This window comes from Moschus berezovskii, chromosome 14 (genome assembly GCF_049115385.1).
Source record: "Moschus berezovskii isolate FMDL1 chromosome 14, NW_MosBer_1.0, whole genome shotgun sequence".
In the NCBI taxonomy this organism is placed as follows: Eukaryota; Metazoa; Chordata; class Mammalia; order Artiodactyla; family Moschidae; genus Moschus; species Moschus berezovskii.
Window position 1 is genome coordinate 57,333,774 of NC_142473.1, and position 20,035 is coordinate 57,353,808.

Consider the following 20,035-nt stretch of genomic DNA (forward strand, 5'->3'; position numbering starts at 1 on the left):
ACAACTATGTATATATGAGATCCATCATGATTAGTAACTGGTCACTGTTGGTCACTGTGCATCTGTGAGCTATTGCACAGACAGCAAAACATGTAGCTGTGTTGTCGCTTTACCTCCCAGAGATAACTCATGTGACAGTTTTGCAAAGCTGTATGACTGACATTAGGAAAGGGCCAACAAAGATGAAAGTGCAGCAAAGAAGCAAAAAGTGATAATGGTGGAGGTGACATTTGAATCAATCATAAATGAAGTTATAGAAAAATAACTGGGAACATTGACACTGCTGTCATCCTAGAGACTCCAGATAGGCAATCAGACCAGCTTAGTGAAAGTGAATGTATGGATATAAGTTAAGGATGTGGTTGTGATGAAAACGATGAGGTTATCCTAGAGTAAATGATACTGTAAAAAAGGAATTCTCAAAAACAATTTATGACATTGAATGTGCAAAAGATAAAATGTGGAAAGTTAACCCAGACTTAGAAGGGAATTTGATAATTCACCAAGGCATAGAAAAGATGCACACTCATTCCTAAGTTATATGACAAGAAGCAAGCACTGTTCACACTCTTGAATTTTTAAAGAAGAAATAAAACACTCAAGTGAGTGTTTTATAGTAATTTTAGCCTGCTTGATAAATCAGTTTCTGAAAGAAGAATATTAAAATATCCCGCCATGACTGTAGACGTATCAACTTGTTATAGATCAAATTCTTAGGTGTTTCAACACATGTGTGTTGAATGAAAATAAGTCAGAGCAATATTTGTTTCCTTTAGGTCCTTCATATCATTTAATATAGAAATTTATGCATGACAAAGATTTGAACCCTGTTTGATTTAAGAAATACGTTTTCAAGAGCAGCAATCTGTATGATCAATGATATAACACACTTACTACAAAAGGTGTAGGAACATATCTTGAAAAAAGATACACAGGAACATCTTTGGCCAGTAAGACTGCAGCAGTGAGCTTAGCAAGCCTGAAAAAGGGACAGAGATTTCACTTGGTCCTTAGCTTACCACACTAAAAAAACCAACCTCCCACAAAATCAATGCATTACAATTGTTCTGAATATACAGCAGTCTAATCCAACCAATTCTTATAATCACTAGTTATTTAAGCTTCATGCTCCAACTTCAAAAATGTTAATAAACAAGATTTTTTAAAAGGAACTTTAACAAGGAACAGAATTGACATTTTAATTTCCTCCTTTTTCCTGATTCAGCTTTTGGTGGCTATTTTATTATGAAATAAAATTTTCCTTTTGCAAAAGGCAAAAAACATGGAAGAAAGTGAAACCAGAGACTTTGATAAACACAATATACCTATTTACCCCCTAAAAAAAGTATCACTAGATCATGATTATCTATGTGTGAAAATATGCTAAATCTAATAAAATGGGACTATAGTGAGAGAATACAACTTACATAATATTGCTACCCAGTGCCTTTGCCAAAATAATAAAATCATAAGATAATCTATGATGTCATTCTAAATGCTAACTTTAAATATTTACAAATTTACTCTTTTCTGTAAAAACCAAAGGTTATCTTTGAAATGCTTATGTTTCAGCTCTAAATAAACACCAGAATGTGATCACATTTTTTGGACAGTTTCCTGTTTCAGAACTCCTATTACTGGGCATAACATTTTTTTTCAGATTTTATTCCAATCCAGCTTTATCTCTGAAACAATTCATACTGTACCTCTGGCTGCTGCAGCTGCTAGTTACTTGACCCCGGGTGTCATACCCAACTACAAAGCCTCTTTGCTTGAAGTCTGAGAAACATCTCTCAAGGTATTTGTACATCCCCTGAAGCAGATAAACAGAAAAGATTAATTCCTGAGTAATGCCAGCATTTTCAGTGACATATTTTGGCCAACTCATGCGAAGAGTTGACTCACTGGAAAAGACTCTGATGCTGGGAGGGGTTGGGGGCAGGAGGAGACGGGGACGACAGAGAATGGGATGGCTGGATGGCATCACCGACTCAATGGACATGAGTTTGAGTGAACTCCGGGAGTTGGTGATGGACAGGGAGGCCTGGCGTGCTGTGATTCATGGGGTTGCAAAGAGTCGGACACGACTGAGCAACTGAACTGAACTGAACTGAAAGCCTATGCTTTTTATGTGTGGTGTGCAGCTAATTGGCTCCCAGGGAACTGGCCTCCTCATTTTGCCCGTGTTCACCAACATGTGAGCAACAATCTTCAATCCTCAAATGTGAGATGACAAACACCCGTCTCCTGAAGTTTTGGACACATTTGATACACAGAAATATCAAGTAACTGTTAAATACAATACAATGCATAAAACATTAGGGAACAAATGATGGGACATGAAAGTCAGTATGCTAAAAATGAAAAACTGTTAGAAAAAACAAAAGAAATTGCTGTTTGCATTAAGGCTCTAGAGAATGAAAGTTTGACCATTTTCCGTCCGTTCCGTTCTGTCACTCAGTCGTGTCCGACTCTATGCGACCCCGTGGACTGTAGCCTACCAGGCTTCTCCGTCCATGGGATTCTCCAGGCAAGAATACTGGAGTGGGTTACCGTTTCCTTCTCCAGGGGATCTTCCCGACCCAGGGATTGAACCCGGGTCTCCCGCATTGGAGGCAGACGTTTTAACCTCTGAGCCACCAGGGAAGCCCATTTTAGGTCTTACTAAATCACAAGATTGAAGCTAACCCTAAGAGTTGATCTATTTATGACATAAACATTTTAAATCAGCAATATAAACCTTCATTAGAATATTTCTTAAGATGGCTGATCCCATTCTTTAGTTTTAAAATCACAAAGAAAATCTTATAAACAAGGAAATTTTGCACCAAAGGAGACAAAAAGTGGAATAAAGTATTTAATACCGAAAATACTACAATAAGCCAAAGCCATTTAACTATTTTATGAACGATTTGCTAACTTTACTAAACACTTTCAACTATACAAAACTAACACTTTTAAAACTACTTTCTCGAATGTTGCCACATTTAATCCTCACAATAACCCCGAAAAGAAAGAAATGCAGATACCAGTTTTATTTTTGTCTCTGTTGTTCAACATCTCTTCCAAAAAAGAGGAGACGCGGTTGATGCTCCATTTAATGACTTGCCCAAGGCCATTCATTCACAATGTTATACTAATTTAATGAAGACCTACGATATGGCAGGCACCGCCGAGTAACTATGGTGCCAGTACCAAATGAGGTCCCAGTGACTTCTGGACCCTTCTTTCACAGTTCTTTCAAGTATAATTATTCTTCCCAACCTACTCCTTATGAGTGAGTGTGTCTGTGTGTGTACGTGCACTCACACATGCAATATAGCCCAAACTGACCAACTTATTTATTTCTAGTGATGATGCTATCCTAAATCCTCACAGAATCTCCTACTTTGGTGTAAAAATCCATCTTATCTTATCCCACTATACCTAGGTTCTGAAAAAAAAGCTAGAGTTTAAGAATCAGATTCAATCTGGCTTTTCTACTTCACATATTGGAATCTCAGCTCCTGTAAAAATTTGCACTTCTATAGAAATTGATTTTCAAATACCTCCTCCACTCCTTTTTTGTAAAGTCGAGGAATCTTCAGTCAAAATGAAATCTTATGAGGAAGCCCAACATATAAAAAATATCTAACTGAAGTATTTCTGAACCAGGAAAAGAAAGGGGATGGGGACAGCAGCTAGCCAGTATCCTACTATTCAGTCATCTTGTCATTGTTTGTTTCCAAACCCCTGCATTAGCCATTGAATTCAAAGAATTTCCTCAGAATAAGATTTATTGTTTGCCAGTATTGATTAGAATTATATCTACTGAGCAATTCTGTAGTTTAGGACTATTTTTAGTATATGTTGAATTTATTTTGGTCTCCAAAGTGGAGTTCCCTGAAACAGTTAAAGATGATTCACTGGAAAGAGAATTGTTTCTAGAATAAATTGCATTAAAATGGGGAGAAATAAAATTGAATCATATCAACACTGTCTTAACTCTAAAGTTATATGAAAAGCCATGTTAAAGGGAAATATTTTCAACTAAAATTTCCAAATACTCTGGTTAACCTTTATCAGTGGCCACATGCCAAAATAGATCACGTTCTATCTAAGTTTGCTTCTTTGTATTAAATGAAAATGTCAATAACCATTTCCTGGTTTACAATGCGAAGTAATATTGTCAGGAAGTTGACGATGGCAACCAAAATAACCAGAACGTCAATCTGTGACCCTAAAGATACATACATAACCTCTAAAATGAGTCTTGTGTAAGACCAAAGGTCAGAATTTATATTACATTTTTCATTTGTAAGAAAATATCTTGCTGGATATAAAACTTTTTTACTATTTTTTTAAAAAACCTAATTTATAAAGCAAAAAACAGTGATAAAAATACACATATAATAATAATACTTACCTGTGTTGATTGTATTACTGTAAGATCATTAATATAGCAAAATCCTGCCCCCATAGCAGAACGAAGTCCTGCAGTTCCAAAAGTCATTCGGCAACAAAGCCTATCTCGCAGCTCCTTGTTCATCCCATTCCTTAACAGATTTTCAATTTGTTCTTTTGTTTTTGGGTTCTATTAAAAAAAAGATGCATTAAAACTTAATCAGAATCACAAGTAGAGTCCTAATAGGAAGCCCTTCTGAGGAGCTAATAAGTTTTATTCCTATATTACAAGGTTCTATATTCACTATAAATTCCACAATGCTGCTTAATAATATTAGTATATAGGGAAGCCTGGTATGTTGCAGTCCATGGGGTCGCAAAGAGTTGGACATGACTGAGCAACTGAACAACAACAGTAATAAAAAAAACACCTGCTATTTACTGAGTCCCCAAAGTGGCCAGACCCTATTAAGGGTGGTTTATATATCTCTAATCATATTTTTCAGTTCAGTTCAGTTCAGTCACTCAGTTGTGTCCGACTCTCCGCGACCCCATGAATCACAGCACGCCAGGCCTCCCTGTCCATCACCAACTCCCGGAGTTCACTCAAACTCATGTCCACAAGAGTCGGTGATGCCATCCAGCCATCTCATTCTCTGTCGTCCCCTTCTCCTCCCGCCCCCAACCTTTCCTAGCATCAGAGTCTTTTCCAGTGAGTCAACTCGTCGCATGAGGTGGCCAAAGCATTGCAGTTTCAGTTTTAGCATCAGTCTTTCCAGTGAGCACCCAGGATTGATCTCCTTTAGAATGGACTGGTTGGATCTCCTTGCAGTATAAGGGACTCTCAAGAGTCTTCTCCAGCACCACAGTTCAAAAGCATCAATTCTTTGGCGATCAGCTTTCTTCACAGTCCAACTCTCACATCCATACATGACCACGGGAAAAACCATAGCCTTGACTAGACGGACCTTTGTTGGCAAAGTAATGTCTCTGCTTTTTAATATACTATCAAGGTTGGCCATAACTTTGCTTCCAAGGAGTAAGCGTCTTTTAATTTCATGGCTGCAATCAGCATCTGCAGTGATTTTGGAGCCCCCCAAAATAAAGTCTGACACTGTTTCCACTGTTTTCCCATCTATTTCCCATGACGTGATGGGACCAGATGCCATGATCTTTGTTTTCTGAATGTTGAGCTTCAAGCCAACCTTTTCACTCTCCTCTTTCACTTTCATCAAGAGGCTTTTGAGTTCCTCTTCACTTTCTGCCATAAGGGTGATGTCATCTGCATATCTGAGGTTATTGATATTTCTCCCGGCAATCTTGATTCCAGCTTGTGCTTCTTCCAGCCCAGCGTTCCTCATGATGTACTCTGTATATAAGTTAAATAAGCAAGGTGACAATATACAGCCTTGACGTACTCCTTTTCCTATTTGGAACCAGTCTGTTGTTCCATGTACAGTTCTGACTGTTGCTTCCTGACCTGCATACAGGTTTCTCAAGAGGCAGGTCAGGTGGTCTGGGATTCCCATCTCTTTTAGAATGTTCCACAGTTTATTGTGATCCACACAGTCAAAGGCTTTGGCATAGTCAATGAAGCAGAAATAGATGTTTTCCTGAAACTATCTTGCTTTCTCCATGATCCAGCAGATGTTGGCAATTTGATCTCTGGTGCCTCTGCCTTTTCTAAAACCTGCTTGAACATCTGGGAGTTCACGGTTCACATATTGCTGAAGCCTGGCTTGGAGAATTTTGAGCATGACTTTACTAGCGTGTGAGATGAGTGCAATGGTGCGGTAGTTTGAGCATTCTTTGGCATTGCCTTTCTTTGGGATTGGAACGAAGACTGACCTCTTCCAGTCCTGTGGCCACTGCTGAGTTTTCCAAATCTGCTGGCATATTGAGTGCAGCACTTTCAAAGCATCATCTTTCAAGACTTGAAATAGCTCAACTGGAATTCTATCACCTCCACTAGCTTTGTTCATAGTGATGCTTTCTTTTTTTTTTATTTTAAATGAGGCTTTTAATTAATGTTTGACAGAGCTGATTCAGGTTGAATAGACTAAATTTCTTTAAACAAACTTACTTATACTCCAGAGTCCTTTAAAAACTTAATAGCATTTATACATTGAAGGTATTTGATTTTCTTGTAACTAGCACTTCAAATGCAACAAGCATTTGAAGCAACAAGCATTTGACCCAACAAGTAAAACTTTCTACAGTTCATAACTTTTATAAATGAAATAAATTAAATGTACAGTGAATAAGTTCTCTGAAATATTTCAATATTTCTGCAGGTTCAGTAACATCATAAAATACATATCAACTAAAATTCACAAATCTAAAAACCTGTTAGGCATTTTTAGGCGTTTTAAGTTGGAAATGAAGACCAATGTTACATCGTAATATGCCAATTACAAATAGTACTTCAAATAGCAAATACTACAGTTTGTCCCAAACTTTAAAAACTATTCATGAACTCAACACTGAACTATTGATGGCTATGAGAATTGTTTCTTAGCCTTTTTGAAAATTTCAACCCATTTAAGTTTAAGGTAATTATTGATAAGTATGATCCCATAGCCATTTTCTTTATTGCTTTGGGTTCAAGTTTATACACTCTTTCTGTGTTTCCTGTCTATAGAAGATCCTTTAGCATTTGTTGGAGAGCTGGTTTGGTGATGCTGAATTCCCTCCGCTTTTGCTTGTCTGGAAAGCTTTTGATTTCTCCTTCATATTTGAATGAGATCCTTGCTGGGTATAGTAATCTGGGCTGTAGGGTATTTTCTTTCATCACTTTAAGTATGTCTTGCCACTCCCTTCTGGCCTGAAGAGTTTCTGTTGAAAGATCAGCTGTTATCCTTATGGGAATCCCCTTATGTGTTATTTGCTGCTTTTTCCTTGCTGCTTTTAATATTTGTTCTTTGTGTTTGATCTTTGTTAATTTGATTAATATGTGTCTTGGAGTATTTCTCCTTGAGTTTATCCTGTTGGGGACTCTCTGGGTTTCTTGGACTTGGGTGATTATTTCTTTCCCTATTTTAGGGAAGTTTTCAACTATTATCTCTTCAAGTATTCTCTCATGGTCTTTCTTTTTGTCTTCTTCTTCTGGGACTCCTATGATTTGAATGTTGGAGCGTTTAACATTGTCCCAGAGGGCTCTAATATTGTCCTCATTTCTTTTAATTCGTTTTTCTTTTTTCCTCTCTTTCATTTATTTCTACAATTCTATCTTCTAGTTCGCTAATCCTGTCTTCTGCCTCTGTTATTCTATTGTTTGTTCCCTCCAGAGTGTTTCTGATCTCATCTATTGCATTATTCATTGTATACTGACTCTTTTTTATTTCTTCTAAGTCCTTATTAAATCTTTCTTCCATCTTCTCAATCCTTTTCTCCAGCTTATTTATCTGTAACTCCATTTTGCTTTCAAGATTTTGAATCATTTTCACCATCAAAATTTGAAATTCTTTATCAGGTAAATTCCCTATATCTTCTTTTGTTTGTGTTGGTGGGCAATTATCTTGTTCCTTTACTTGCTGGGTATTTCTCTGCCTCTTCATCTTGCTTATATTGCTTTGCTTGGGGTGGCCTTTCCCTCTTCTTGCAGTTTGTGGAGTTCTCTTTATTATGTAGTTTCTTCGCTGTGTGTGGGGTTGGACGGGTGACTTGTCCGGGTTCCCTGGTTAGGGAAGCATGTGTCGGTGTTCTGGTGGGTGGAGCTGGATTTCTTCTCTCTCCTTTAGAAGACAATGGGCCGCTTTTCTGGGAGCCTGATGACCTCTGCCAGTATTCAGAAGTTGTTTTGTGGCCTTTACTCCGCGTTCAAATGTTCTTTTGATGAATCTGTGAGGGAGAAAGTGGTCTCGCCGTCTTATCCCTCCGCCATCTTGTTCCTTCCTCCCCAGAACACTGGATTCTTAATATTCCACTTGGTCATGGAGTATCTCTTCCCAGCTGCTCCAGCAAGGTGCAGCCGCTGTACCTTACCTTGGACGAGGGGTATCTCCTCAAGGCTGTCCCTCCTGCTTTGAATGTGGATCAGCTCCTCTCGGCCCACCGGTGCCCAAGCAGCCACCGCCTCCTGGACATGGTACAGCTCCTCTCGGCCACCGCCCTAACCCTGGGCGCGGGGCAGCTCCTCTCAGCCACGATTCTGCACGTGGTCGGTTGCGCCGGAGCCGGGCGTCTCTCGCGTCTGTGTCTGCGCCGCCGGAGCCGGGCGTCTCTCGCGTCTCAAGATAATACCTATCCATAGTGATGCTTTCTAAGGCCCACTTGACTTCACATTCCAAGATGTCTGGCTCTAGGTCAGTGACCACGTTATCGTAACTATCTTGGTCGTGAAGATCTTTTTTGTACAGTTCTTCTGTGTATTCTTGCCACCTCTTAATATCTTCTGCTTCTGTTAGGTCCATACCATTTCTGTCCTTTATCGAGCCCATCTTTGCATGAAATCTTCCCTTGGAATCTCTAACTTTCTTGAAGAGGTCTCTTGTTTTTCCTATTCTGTTGTTTTCCTCTATTTCTTTGCTATTTGAGAAATTTTTAATAAACTGACAACCTTAAGAGCTATGAAAAATGACATCAATTATTACCATGTTCAGTTTTAAAAGAAATGTGGGAGCTATTAAATAAATGTTATCACAACAAGCCTATTAAATACTTCCTGAAACTCCAATACTTTGGCCACCTCATGCGATGAGTTGACTCACTGGAAAAGACTCTGATGCTAGGAAGGATTGGGGCTGGGAGGAGACGGGGACGACAGAGAATGAGATGGCTGGATGGCAACACCAACTCAATGGACATGAGTTTGAGTGAACTCCAGGAGTTGGTGATGGACAGGGGGAGGCCTGGCGTGCTGTGATTCATGGGGTCGCGGAGAGTCGGACACAACTGAGCGACTGAACTGAACTGAAACATCTATAACTCAAAATGATCAGATAAGCCTTTTGTGTGTGCGTGTGTGTGTACTCCGTCATGTCCAACTCTTTGACACCCCATAGACTATACCCTGCCAGGCTCCTCTGTCCATGGGGTTTTCCAGGCAAGAATACTGGAGTGGGTTGCCATTTATTCCTCCAGGGGATCTTCTCCACCCAGAGACTGAACCTGTGTCTCTTGCATTTCCTGCATTGGCAAGTGGATTCTTTATCACTGCACCAACTGGCAAGTTGCAGATAAGCCTTACTGCTCTTTAAAATCACAGAAAACTGTTCAATTTATCTATAGCAAAAACTGACCATAAAAAGGTCTTAAGTTTAAATGTGGACTTGATTAAGAATGAGAATGAAAATTCAGTTCAAACTTGGCTTGTGAAGCAAGACATGCCAACATCTTCATTTTAGGATTCCTATTTCATTAGCACATACTTCAAGTTATCTTCAAAAAAGCTCAGGAAGCCTATAACTGAAAATAGTGCTTCACAAGTGAGTAGCAAGTTTTGAATTGAAATGTAATTATAAATAAGAATAAAACTTAAATGGAATTTTCCAGTATTTTATTTTTAGGAGAAAGAGTCAAAAATAAGAAAATAAGGTAAACCATAATTTCTCTCTTCCATTACCATACATAATATGGATTGAATCCTTACTAACTTCTTAGACTGTCTATATCTACAGTCTATACAATGATAATGAATATTCAGAATGATAAGCCAAGACATATGGAAGATACTAAATATTAGAGTATGTTTGCACTTACAGAAAAATATAATCATGTTAATATATAATTTAAACAAAAAAGTATTCTAGAAATAGTGAAAATTAAAGTTATTGAGATACATGCCAAAAACTAATGAGAAGATATGGAAATTTTGATTAACTGAAATTGTAATCTGCTTAAACTAGATGGATGATAAAAATGTATGTATATATACATATACATATATATATAGAGAGAGTGTGAGCACACCTTGACTTAAGGAGTCTCTATTTCATAAATGGCACAAACTAACAAATACAGAGTCACTATTAAAATATGAATAGCTACGAAGAGAAAAATCTAAACAATAAAATTATCTGGGCTACTATATATTATTCCAATGTCTGTATTATACCACCGAATTTGATACAGAGATCAAAGAGATTTGAAGAGGATTAACACCAGTCCATTCTAAAGGAGATCAATCCTGGATGTTCATTGGAGGGACTGATGCTGAAGCTGAAACTGCAATACTTTGGCCACCTCATGCGACGAGTTGACTCACTGGAAAAGACTCTGATGCTGGGAAAGGTTGGGGGCGGGAGGAGAAGGGGACGACGGAGAATGAGATGGCTGGATGGCATCACCGACTCTGTGGACATGAGTTTGAGTGAACTCCGGGAGTTGGTGATGGACAGGGAGGCCTGGCGTGCTGTGGTTCATGGGGTCGCGGAGAGTCGGACACAACTGAGTGACTGAACTGAACTGAACATTTTAAAATAGGCATAAGAAAAACAAAAATGAAAAGACTGAAAAACTCCAGTACTATATACAGGGTACAAGGCAGTATCATACAGTTAGTTACACTGAAATTAGGATAAGTCTTTTTAGAAAGAATTTTGCAGCAATTATCAATATCAAACTGCATATGCCTTTTGGCCCGTAGATTTCTCTGTCCACAGTAATATGTTCAAATGAACAAGATTCATTCATATAAGAATATTCATTGCAGTATCTTACTGCTAGTAGTATTACTACCATCATATTGATGAAGAGATTAAGATTTAGAGAGGGAATCTGGTAACACTGAGCTAATTTTTCCAGTCTAGACAGGATCTGAATCCAGGCTGATCCGGCTCTAAAGCCTGTTCAGTTCAGTTGAGTTGCTAAGTCGTGTCTGACTTTGTGACCCCTGAAGGATGCATGGCCGCCCTGTTCATCACCAACTCCTGGAGCCTACTCAAACTCATATCCATTGAATCAATGATGTCATCCAACCATCTCATCCTCTGTCATCCCCTTTTCCTCCCGCCTTCAATCTTTCCCAGAATCAAGGTCTTTTCTGAGTTGGTTCTTCCCATTAGGTGGCTGAAGTATTGGAGTTTCAGCTTCAGCATCAGTCCTTCCAATGAATATTCAGGACTGATTTCCTTTAGGATGGACTGGTTGGATCTCCTTGCAGTCCAAGGGACTCTCCAGAGTCTTCTCCAACACCACAGTTCAAAAGCATCAATTCTTTGGTGCTCAGCTTTCTTTATAGTCCAACTCTCACATCCATACATGACTACTGGAAAAACCATAGCTTTGAGTAGACAGACCTTTGTCAGTAATGTCTCTGCTTTTTCATATGCTGTCTAGGTTGGTCATAGCTTTTCTTCCAAGGAATGAGTGTCTTTTTATTTCATGGCTGCAGTCACCATCTGCAGTGATTTTGGAGCCCCCAAAATAAAGTCTGTCACTGTTTCCATTGTTTCCCCATCTATTTGCCATGAAGTGATGGGACTGGATGCCATGATCTTAGTTTTCTGAATGTTGAATTTTAAGCCAACTTTTTCACTCTTTCACTTTCATCAAGAGGCTCTTTAGTTCTTCGCTTTCTGCCACTAGGGTGGTGTCATCTGCATATCTGAGGTTATTGATATTTCTCCCGGCAATCTTGATTCCAGCTTGTGTTTCATCCAGCCCAGCATTTCTCATGATGTACTCTGCATCCGGTCCCATCACTTCATGGCAAACAGACGGGGAAACAGTGCAAACAGCGGCTTATTTTTCTGGGCTCCAAAATCACTGCGGATGGTGATTGCAGCCATGATATTAAAAGACGCTTGCTCCTTGGAAGGAAAGTTATGACCAACCTAGACAGCATATTAAAAAGCAGAGACATTACTTTGCCAACAAAAGTCTGTCTAGTCAAGGCTATGGTTTTTCCAGTAGTCATGTACAGTTGTGAGAGTTGGACTATAAAGAAAGCTGAGTGCCAAAGAATTGATGCTTTTGAACTGTGGTATTGGAGAAGACTCTTGAGAGTCCCTTGGACTGCAAGGAGATCCAACCAGTCCATCCTAAAGGAGATCAGTCCTGGGTGTTCATTGGAGGGACTGATGTTGAAGCTGAAACTCCAATACTTTGGCCACCTGATGCAGAGAGCTGACTCATCTGAAAAGACTCTGATGCTGGGAAAGATTGAGGGCAGGAGAAGAAGGGGATGACAGAGGATGAGATGGTTAGATGGCATCACCGACACAATGGACATAGGTTTGGGTGGACTCTGGGATTTGGTGATGGACAGGGAGGCCTGGTGTACTGCGGTCCATGGGGTCGCAAAGAGTTGGACACGACTGAGTGACTGAACTGAACTGAGCTCTGCACAGAAGTTAAATAAGCAGGGTGACAATATACAGCCTTGATGTACTCCTTTTCCTATGTGGAACCAGTCTGTTGTTCCATGTCCCGTTCTAACTGTTGCTTCCTGACTTACATACAGATATCTCAAGAGGCAGGTCAGGTGGTATGGTATTGCCATCTCTTAAGAATTTTCCAGTTTGTTGTGATCCCCACAGTCAAAGGCTTTGGCATAGTCAATAAAGCAGATGTTTTTCTGGAACTCTTGCTTTTTTGATGATCCAGCAGATGTTGGCCGTTTGATCTCTGGTTCCTCTGCCTTTTCTAAATCCAGCTTGAACATCTGGAAGTTCACAGTTCACATATTGCTGAAGCCTGGCTTGGAGAATTTTGAGCATTACTTTGCTACCGTGTGAGATGAGTGCAACTGTGCGGTAGTTTGAGTATTCTTTGACATTGCCTTTCTTTGGGATGAGGTGACCTTTTCCAGTCCTGTGGCCACTGCTGAGTTTTCCAAATTTGCTGGCACATTGAGTGCAACAGTCTCACAACATCATCTTTTAGGATTTGAAATAACTCAACTGGAATTCCATCACCTCTACTATCTTTGTTCATAGTGAAGTTTCCTAAAGCCCACTTGATTTCACATTCCAGGATGTCTGACTCTAGGTGAGTGATCACACCATTGTGGTTATCTAGGTCATGAAGATCTTTTTTATATAGTTCTTCTGTGTATTCTTGCCGCCTGTTCTTAGTATCTTCTGCTTCTGTTAGGTCCATACCATTTCTGTCCTTTATTGAGCCCATCTTTGCATGAAATGTTCCCTTGGTATCTCTAATTTTCTTGAAGAGATTGCTAGTCTTTCCCATTCTATTGTTTTCCTCTATTTCTAAAGCCTGTACCATCTCACTATAAACAAAATAATTATGTAGGGCAGGTTAATAATACTTCTAACAATAATTAACTCCAGCTACAAAGCAAACAATATTCCTTTCTTTATAGCTATATAAATATAAAAATGATCACCAGACATTAATGCTATTAGGTTACTGAGTACACTTCCTAATATTTAATTGTACAACTACTAGAATAAAGCCTAAAAGCATTTTCTGTTATACATCACAACCAGTTCTAACCTAATTCTTGGTTCTTAGGAAGCCTGTAATTTGAAGAAACAATAGATATATTAACAATTCCAAATCTTAATATTGTTAAGCATCTAAACAGGAGACAATATATAAAATTGATTTTTTAGTAACTCAAATATATCTAAAATTACAAAACTGTAAATAACACTTTTAAATGTTTCTGATAGAGATGAGAGTCTAAACAGTAAACATCAGTTTTATATTAACTACAGAGAAAAAAATTTATTTTTTTTCTAGTTTATTTCTAGACAAGTTAAAATAGGAAACTGCAATCTGAAAATCTGAAGGGTGAATGCAACTGACATTTACTTCTGAGGGTCAGCCAGCTTGGAGATCCAAGTGTAGAGTCCTGAAGCAGAACATGTTTTCCAAACCAGATGCTTCCTGACTGAGTCCAAAATATACTGTTAAAGCAATAATTTTTTTTTCTTTTAGTCTTGGTGTAATTCTAAACTTAATTTCTCCATCTTTAAAAATAATGGAAATAAAAGGAAACTAAATTGGTTTAGGGAAAAAACTTGAATGACTACACTTGTCATAAAAAATATTTACTTAATCAGCCATTAAAAAGAATACATATAAATCAGTTCTAATGAGGTGGATAAAACTGGAGCCTATTATCCAAAGCGAAGTAAGCCATAAAGAAAAACACCAACACAGTATAGTAATGCATATATATGGAATTTAGAAAGAAGGTAACAATAACCCTGTATGCGAGCCAGCAAAAGAGACACAGATGTATTGAACAGTCTTTTGGACTCTGTGGGAGAGGGCAAGGGCAGCATGATATGGGAGAATGGCATTGAAATGTGTAAAATATCACATGTGAAACAAATCACCAGTCCAGGTTAGATGCATGATACAGGGTGTTTGGGGCTGGTGCACTGGGATGACCCAGAGGGATGGGATGGGAAGGGAGATGGGAGAGGGGTTCAGGATGGGGAACACATGTACACTCATGGCGGATTCAAGTCAATGTACGGCAAAACCAATACAATATTGTAAAGTAAAATAAATAATTAATTTAAAAAAAGATATTTACTTAATAACAACTGGCTTAATAAAATCTGAATAATAATCACTAAATGAACATAAAAATCATATCCAGGAAATAAAGATGCTAATTACTCCAGAAGTAGAAAATAAATTTAAAAAATACATTGTTACCATTTAAGTATAACATTGATTATGCCAAGATTAGTGTGAAATATAAAAACAATCAGTTTATTTCAAAATTTAAGACTACATAAACAGTCTTATTTTTAACTCTTGGGTTTTTTTTTAATTACAAAGCACATATGCTGAGGTGAAGTTGACCATTCAATGACACAATAATATATATCTCTATGAAGGTTTAAATAAAAATATTTCTCATATAAGGTAATCAAAATAAAACATTTCAAATAGTCGCTTTTTTATTTATTATGATACATCTCACCTTTTTTGACAAATGAAGAACCCAACTGTTGGTCAACTAGTTCAGGAGGTTACTGCAGGGTAATGAAGAGACCACAGACTCTTCATGAAGAGTGACTCTGATCTTGAGTCTGCAACTGGTTAGCTAGACAATCTGGAACAAATCACTTGACCTCCTCCTAGACCTTATATTCTCAGTAGAGTGTGATAACTTTTTAGATTATCTTTTCTACAGTAAGAGATCATGTGAGGGACTATATTAAATCTCTAGTCAGTAGCATCTATTACTAGTACTTTGAACAGATAATTTTACTCTAGTATCCTCCCTTGTAAGAAATAGAAATGATGTTCTGTTCTTCTTCTGGGCACACAGCCAGAATATATTTTTCAGCCTCCCTTAGAGTTACATGAGATCATGTGACAGAGTTTTGGTCAACAGATCTGAGTAAAAGAGATGTGTGTCAATCCAGGCCATTAAACACTCCCTTACCACCAGTCACCTCCGCCCCCTCCCCATCCTCTCTTTCCTCAACCCACAAAAGAGAGAGGGCTCCAAGGACTTACAGGAGTATGTAGCATTAAGGTGGAATAAATGATTCACAGAGCAAAATTCCCCTCTACCTCCTACCTCACAAATATGCCAACAAATTTTGGAGTATTTGCTACTACAGTTAACCTGCTCTAGTTTAATATTCACAGAGAAATATCACATACTACTCAAAACTTTTTTTGGTGGTAGACTGAAAGAAATTACTTCACTCTGTATCTTCAGGGCTTATGCAGTATCCTGGCTGAGATTATTCTTTCCATATTGCTGTCAGTTTCTTTAACAGACTAAAACTTAGAAGCCTTGAGTTCTTTACTCAGTCTCTCTTATCGAATAAACTATGAGCCTTTGGACAGGTCACTTCTCTCTGAAGCTCATCAGTACAATTTAGGGGTTGAAATTTAATCTTAAAAGGGGTTGGAATTTAATCTGAAAAGACCTCATTCTGGTATATAGCTTCTATATATGCATTTTTTTAAAAAAAAGAAGAAAGAAAAGAGCCCTTCAAACTCTAACATTTTGATTGTTAGATTCACTTTGGAAACTAGTCAATAGTTTAACTTCTTCATTGCTCTCTATTTAATTATTTCTCCAATGAAGTTCATACTTGGAAATATTTTTGTCCAACAAAATACATCAGTTTATTTAAAAAATTTAAATCAAGGATAATTGCCAATTGCTAAAAATTAAACGTATCTTAAGTACTACCATGTGCTTAGTTGCTCAGTCGTGTCTGACTCTTTGCGACCACATGGACTATAGCCCGCCAGCCTCTTCTCTCCATGGGGATTCTCCAGGCAAGAATACTGGAGTGGGATGCCATGCCCTCCTCAAGTACTACCATATATACTCCTAATTTCAATCAAAAAGAACTTGGTATTTCAAATGGATGATAAACAGACACATATATAAATTTCCCAAGGTGTTTTAAAAGGTTGACAGTCAGGAATCTGAGGATCACAGATTGGTAATAGCACCCAATTGCTAGATGCCTCCCAATATTTCTCTCTTCTTTAATCATACAGTTGGGTACTTACATGGCAGCCTGGCTAAGGGCTATCCTTCAGTCTACCTTACAGATAAGTGTGACCATGTGACTAAACTCTGGCCAATGACATGAAAGTGGGAATGATATGTTCCATTTTCAGGTCTTTCCCTGAAAAGGATTAAGTGTACACTCTCCTAAATCTTATTCTTCTTCCCATAGGTTGAAGCCATTTTGGATCAGTGTGGCAGTCACATTTTGAGGATGGCACAGGTCCCCTCCACCAGCCCTGGTCAGCCACTGACCTCTGAAGGTTATGAGAGAAATTATCTTCTCTCTGCTTTGAGCCATTACATTTCATAGTCTTTGCTACACAGCTTTGACTGTAGGTGATGGTTGTGTCCTGATGTGAAATAAGGTTGAGGCTTCTTGACTCCCAATAAAATAGTTTTTCAATACACTGAATTCCATCCCCTATCATTTCTCCTTCTCCTACCTATCTAAGCATTCTTCTTGCCATTAATATATTAACTCAACATTCATCAAAGTCTTTATTTTGCAAACATTATGGGGGAAATAACTATGCTTATATTTTTGCTACAATCCCAAGTGCAATGTCACTCAAAGTATTAAAAGTTAACAGATGATAGTAGAAATTTCCTTAAAAAGAGTAATCACTTACATAATGGTGGAGTGTGCTCAGTTGCTAAGCCGTGTCCGACTTTTTGCCAACCCATGGACTGTAGCCTGCCAGACTCCTCTGTCCATGGGATTTCCCAGGCAGGAATACTGGAGTGGGTTGCCATTTCTTTCTCCAGGGGAGTCTCCCCAACACAGAGATGAACACAGGTCTCCTGCATTGGCAGGTGGATTCTTAACCACCAGGGGAGCCCAGCTACATAATGGTGGTACCTTCATAGTTGATAGCAGTGACCATATTTTCAACAACCTTGTATCTCCCACAGTAGCTAACTTGTACCTTGTACAAAGAAGATGTGTTGACTCAGAATCATAAATAGTGACAAAATAGCTATGTTCTTTCAGGGAACATAACTATGAGAGAAAGAGAATATTAGAACAGGTTTAAGTAACCATGCAATCAAACAGAATTCCCAATTGAAATGAATTTTCTAATTAAGTGGATATAGTTTTTAAGATAAAGCCCTTTGGAAAACTAATTTCATGTTATCTTTGAGGATAAATTAAATCACAAATATATACTACTTGTGATCAATCAAAATATTACTTTAATTATTAATGTATTTTCACTATCAAGAACAGAACCTGGTACCCAGTAGACACTCAAATGTTTGTTGAATTAATATCTCCTTTTTAAGCACACACTATATGCTAGACACAGCAAATGCTATAGGGAACAAGAAGATAGTGTCTCTGCTCCTGTAAAGCTCAAGATCTACTGAAGCATAACAATAAGTAAAAGGGCAATTACCACATCAAATATAAAAAGTATTAAAATAGGAGTTAGTAACAGGGTTTTATAGGAGCACATAAGATAAGCCTCTAACCCAGAATGGGCTGAAAGATAGACAGCAGAGCCAGGGAAAGCTAACTGGAAGAAGTAATATCTGAACTGAAATATGAGTAGAAACTGGAGGGAAAAGGGTGAGGATCAAGTTGAGGGTAGAGAGAGAATGACTTCAGCACCAGACTATTTATTAAGTTTGAAATGATATCTATAGCTGGCATGCCAACTATTACTTCCCTACCCAATAGCTTCTTACCTACCCAATAGCTTCTTCCCAGTAATCAAGGAAATAAAAATTGAAGTAAGATATCATTTTTCACTTAGAAATTATATTAAGAGTTTTCAAAATTGTAAGCCCAGTGCTGGGAAGGGAGGGTATATTAATTACAACGGCAGGGGTAACAAACCACTCCAAACTTAGTGGCTTAATCAACAGTCATTTATTTCTCACAGTTTCCATGGCTCATGAATTCAGAAAGGGCAGAGCCAGGATGGGGCTACTGGGGCTGTCAACTGCATATTTAGAGTGGTCACTATATGTGACATTTCTTTGCAATGATCACTGAGGAAGGCGTTCTTATATCTCCTTGCTGTTCTTTGGAACTCTGCATTCAAATGGGTATATCTTTCCTTTTCTCCTTTGCTTTTTGCTTCTCTGCTTTTCACAGCTATTTGTAAGGCCTCCTCAGACAGCCATTTTGCTTTTTTGCATTTCTTTTCCATGGGGATGGTCTTGGTCCCTGTCTCCTGTACACTGTCACGAACCTCCATCCATAGTTCATCAGGCACTCTGTCTATCAGATCTAGTCCCTTAAATCCATTTCTCACCTCCACTGTATAATCATAAGGGATATGATTTAGGTCATATCTGAATGGTCTAGCGGTTTTCCCTACTTTCTTCAATTTCAGTCTGAATTTGGCAATAAGGAGTTCATGATCTGAGCCATAGTCAGCTCTGGTCATGTTTTTGCTGACTGTACAGAGCTTCTCCATCTTTGGCTGCAAAGAATATAATCAATCTGATTTCAATGTTGACCATCTGGTGATGTTCATGTGTAGAGTCTTCTCTTGTGTTGTTGAAAGAGGGTGTTTGCTATGACCAGTGCGTTCTCTTGGCAAAACTCTATGAGACTTTGCCCCGCTACATTCTGTACTCCAAGGACAAATTTGCCTGTTTTTCCAGGTGTTTCTTGACTTGCTACTTTTGCATTCCAGTCCCCTATAATGAAAAGGACATCTTTTTTGGGTGTACATTCTAAAAGGTCTTGTAGGTTTTCATAGAACCGTTCAACTTCAGCTTCTTCAGCGTTACTGGTTGGGGCATAGGCTTGGATTACCGTGATATTGAAAGGTTTGCCTTGGACACGAACAGATATCATTCTGTCGTTTTTGAGATTGCATCCAGAATGGGAAAGACTAGAGATCTCTTCAAGAAAATTAGAGATAATAAGGGAACATTTCATGCAAAGATGGGTTCAATAAAGGACAGAAATGGTAGGGACCTAACAGAAGCAGAAGATAGTAAGAAGAGGTGGCAAGAATACACAGAAAATCTATACAAAAACGATCTTCACGACCCAGATAATCACGATGGTGTGACCACTCACCTAAAGTCAGACATCCTGGAATGTGAAGTCAAGTGGGCCTTAGACAGCATCACTATGAACAAAGCTGGTAGAGGTGATGGAATTCCAGTTGAGCTATTTCAAATCCTAAAAGATGATGTGAAAATGCTGCACTCAATATGCCAGCAAATTTGGAAAACTCAGCAGTGGCCACAGGGCTGGAAAAGGTCAGTTTTCATTCC

General features: G+C 38.5%; 1 protein-coding gene across 2 annotated transcripts in view; it reads right to left on the bottom strand.

Annotated features, from left to right (window-relative positions):
* Nucleotides 1-20,035, bottom strand: part of PGM2L1 (phosphoglucomutase 2 like 1) — a 60,922-nt gene that overhangs the window by 25,663 nt on the left and 15,224 nt on the right. Inside the window, exons 1-4 of one of the 2 annotated variants that reach the window (XM_088843186.1) lie at nucleotides 17,425-17,867; nucleotides 4,406-4,573; nucleotides 1,707-1,813; nucleotides 895-979 (exon numbers count right to left, since the gene is read on the bottom strand). In XM_088843186.1, the coding sequence (XP_088699312.1) occupies nucleotides 895-979; nucleotides 1,707-1,813; nucleotides 4,406-4,528 (315 nt within the window). In that variant the 5' untranslated portion in view covers nucleotides 4,529-4,573; nucleotides 17,425-17,867. Of the gene's footprint in view, nucleotides 1-894; nucleotides 980-1,706; nucleotides 1,814-4,405; nucleotides 4,574-17,424; nucleotides 17,868-20,035 lie in introns of those variants that run through there. The other variant, XM_055423663.2, reaches the window with a different exon arrangement.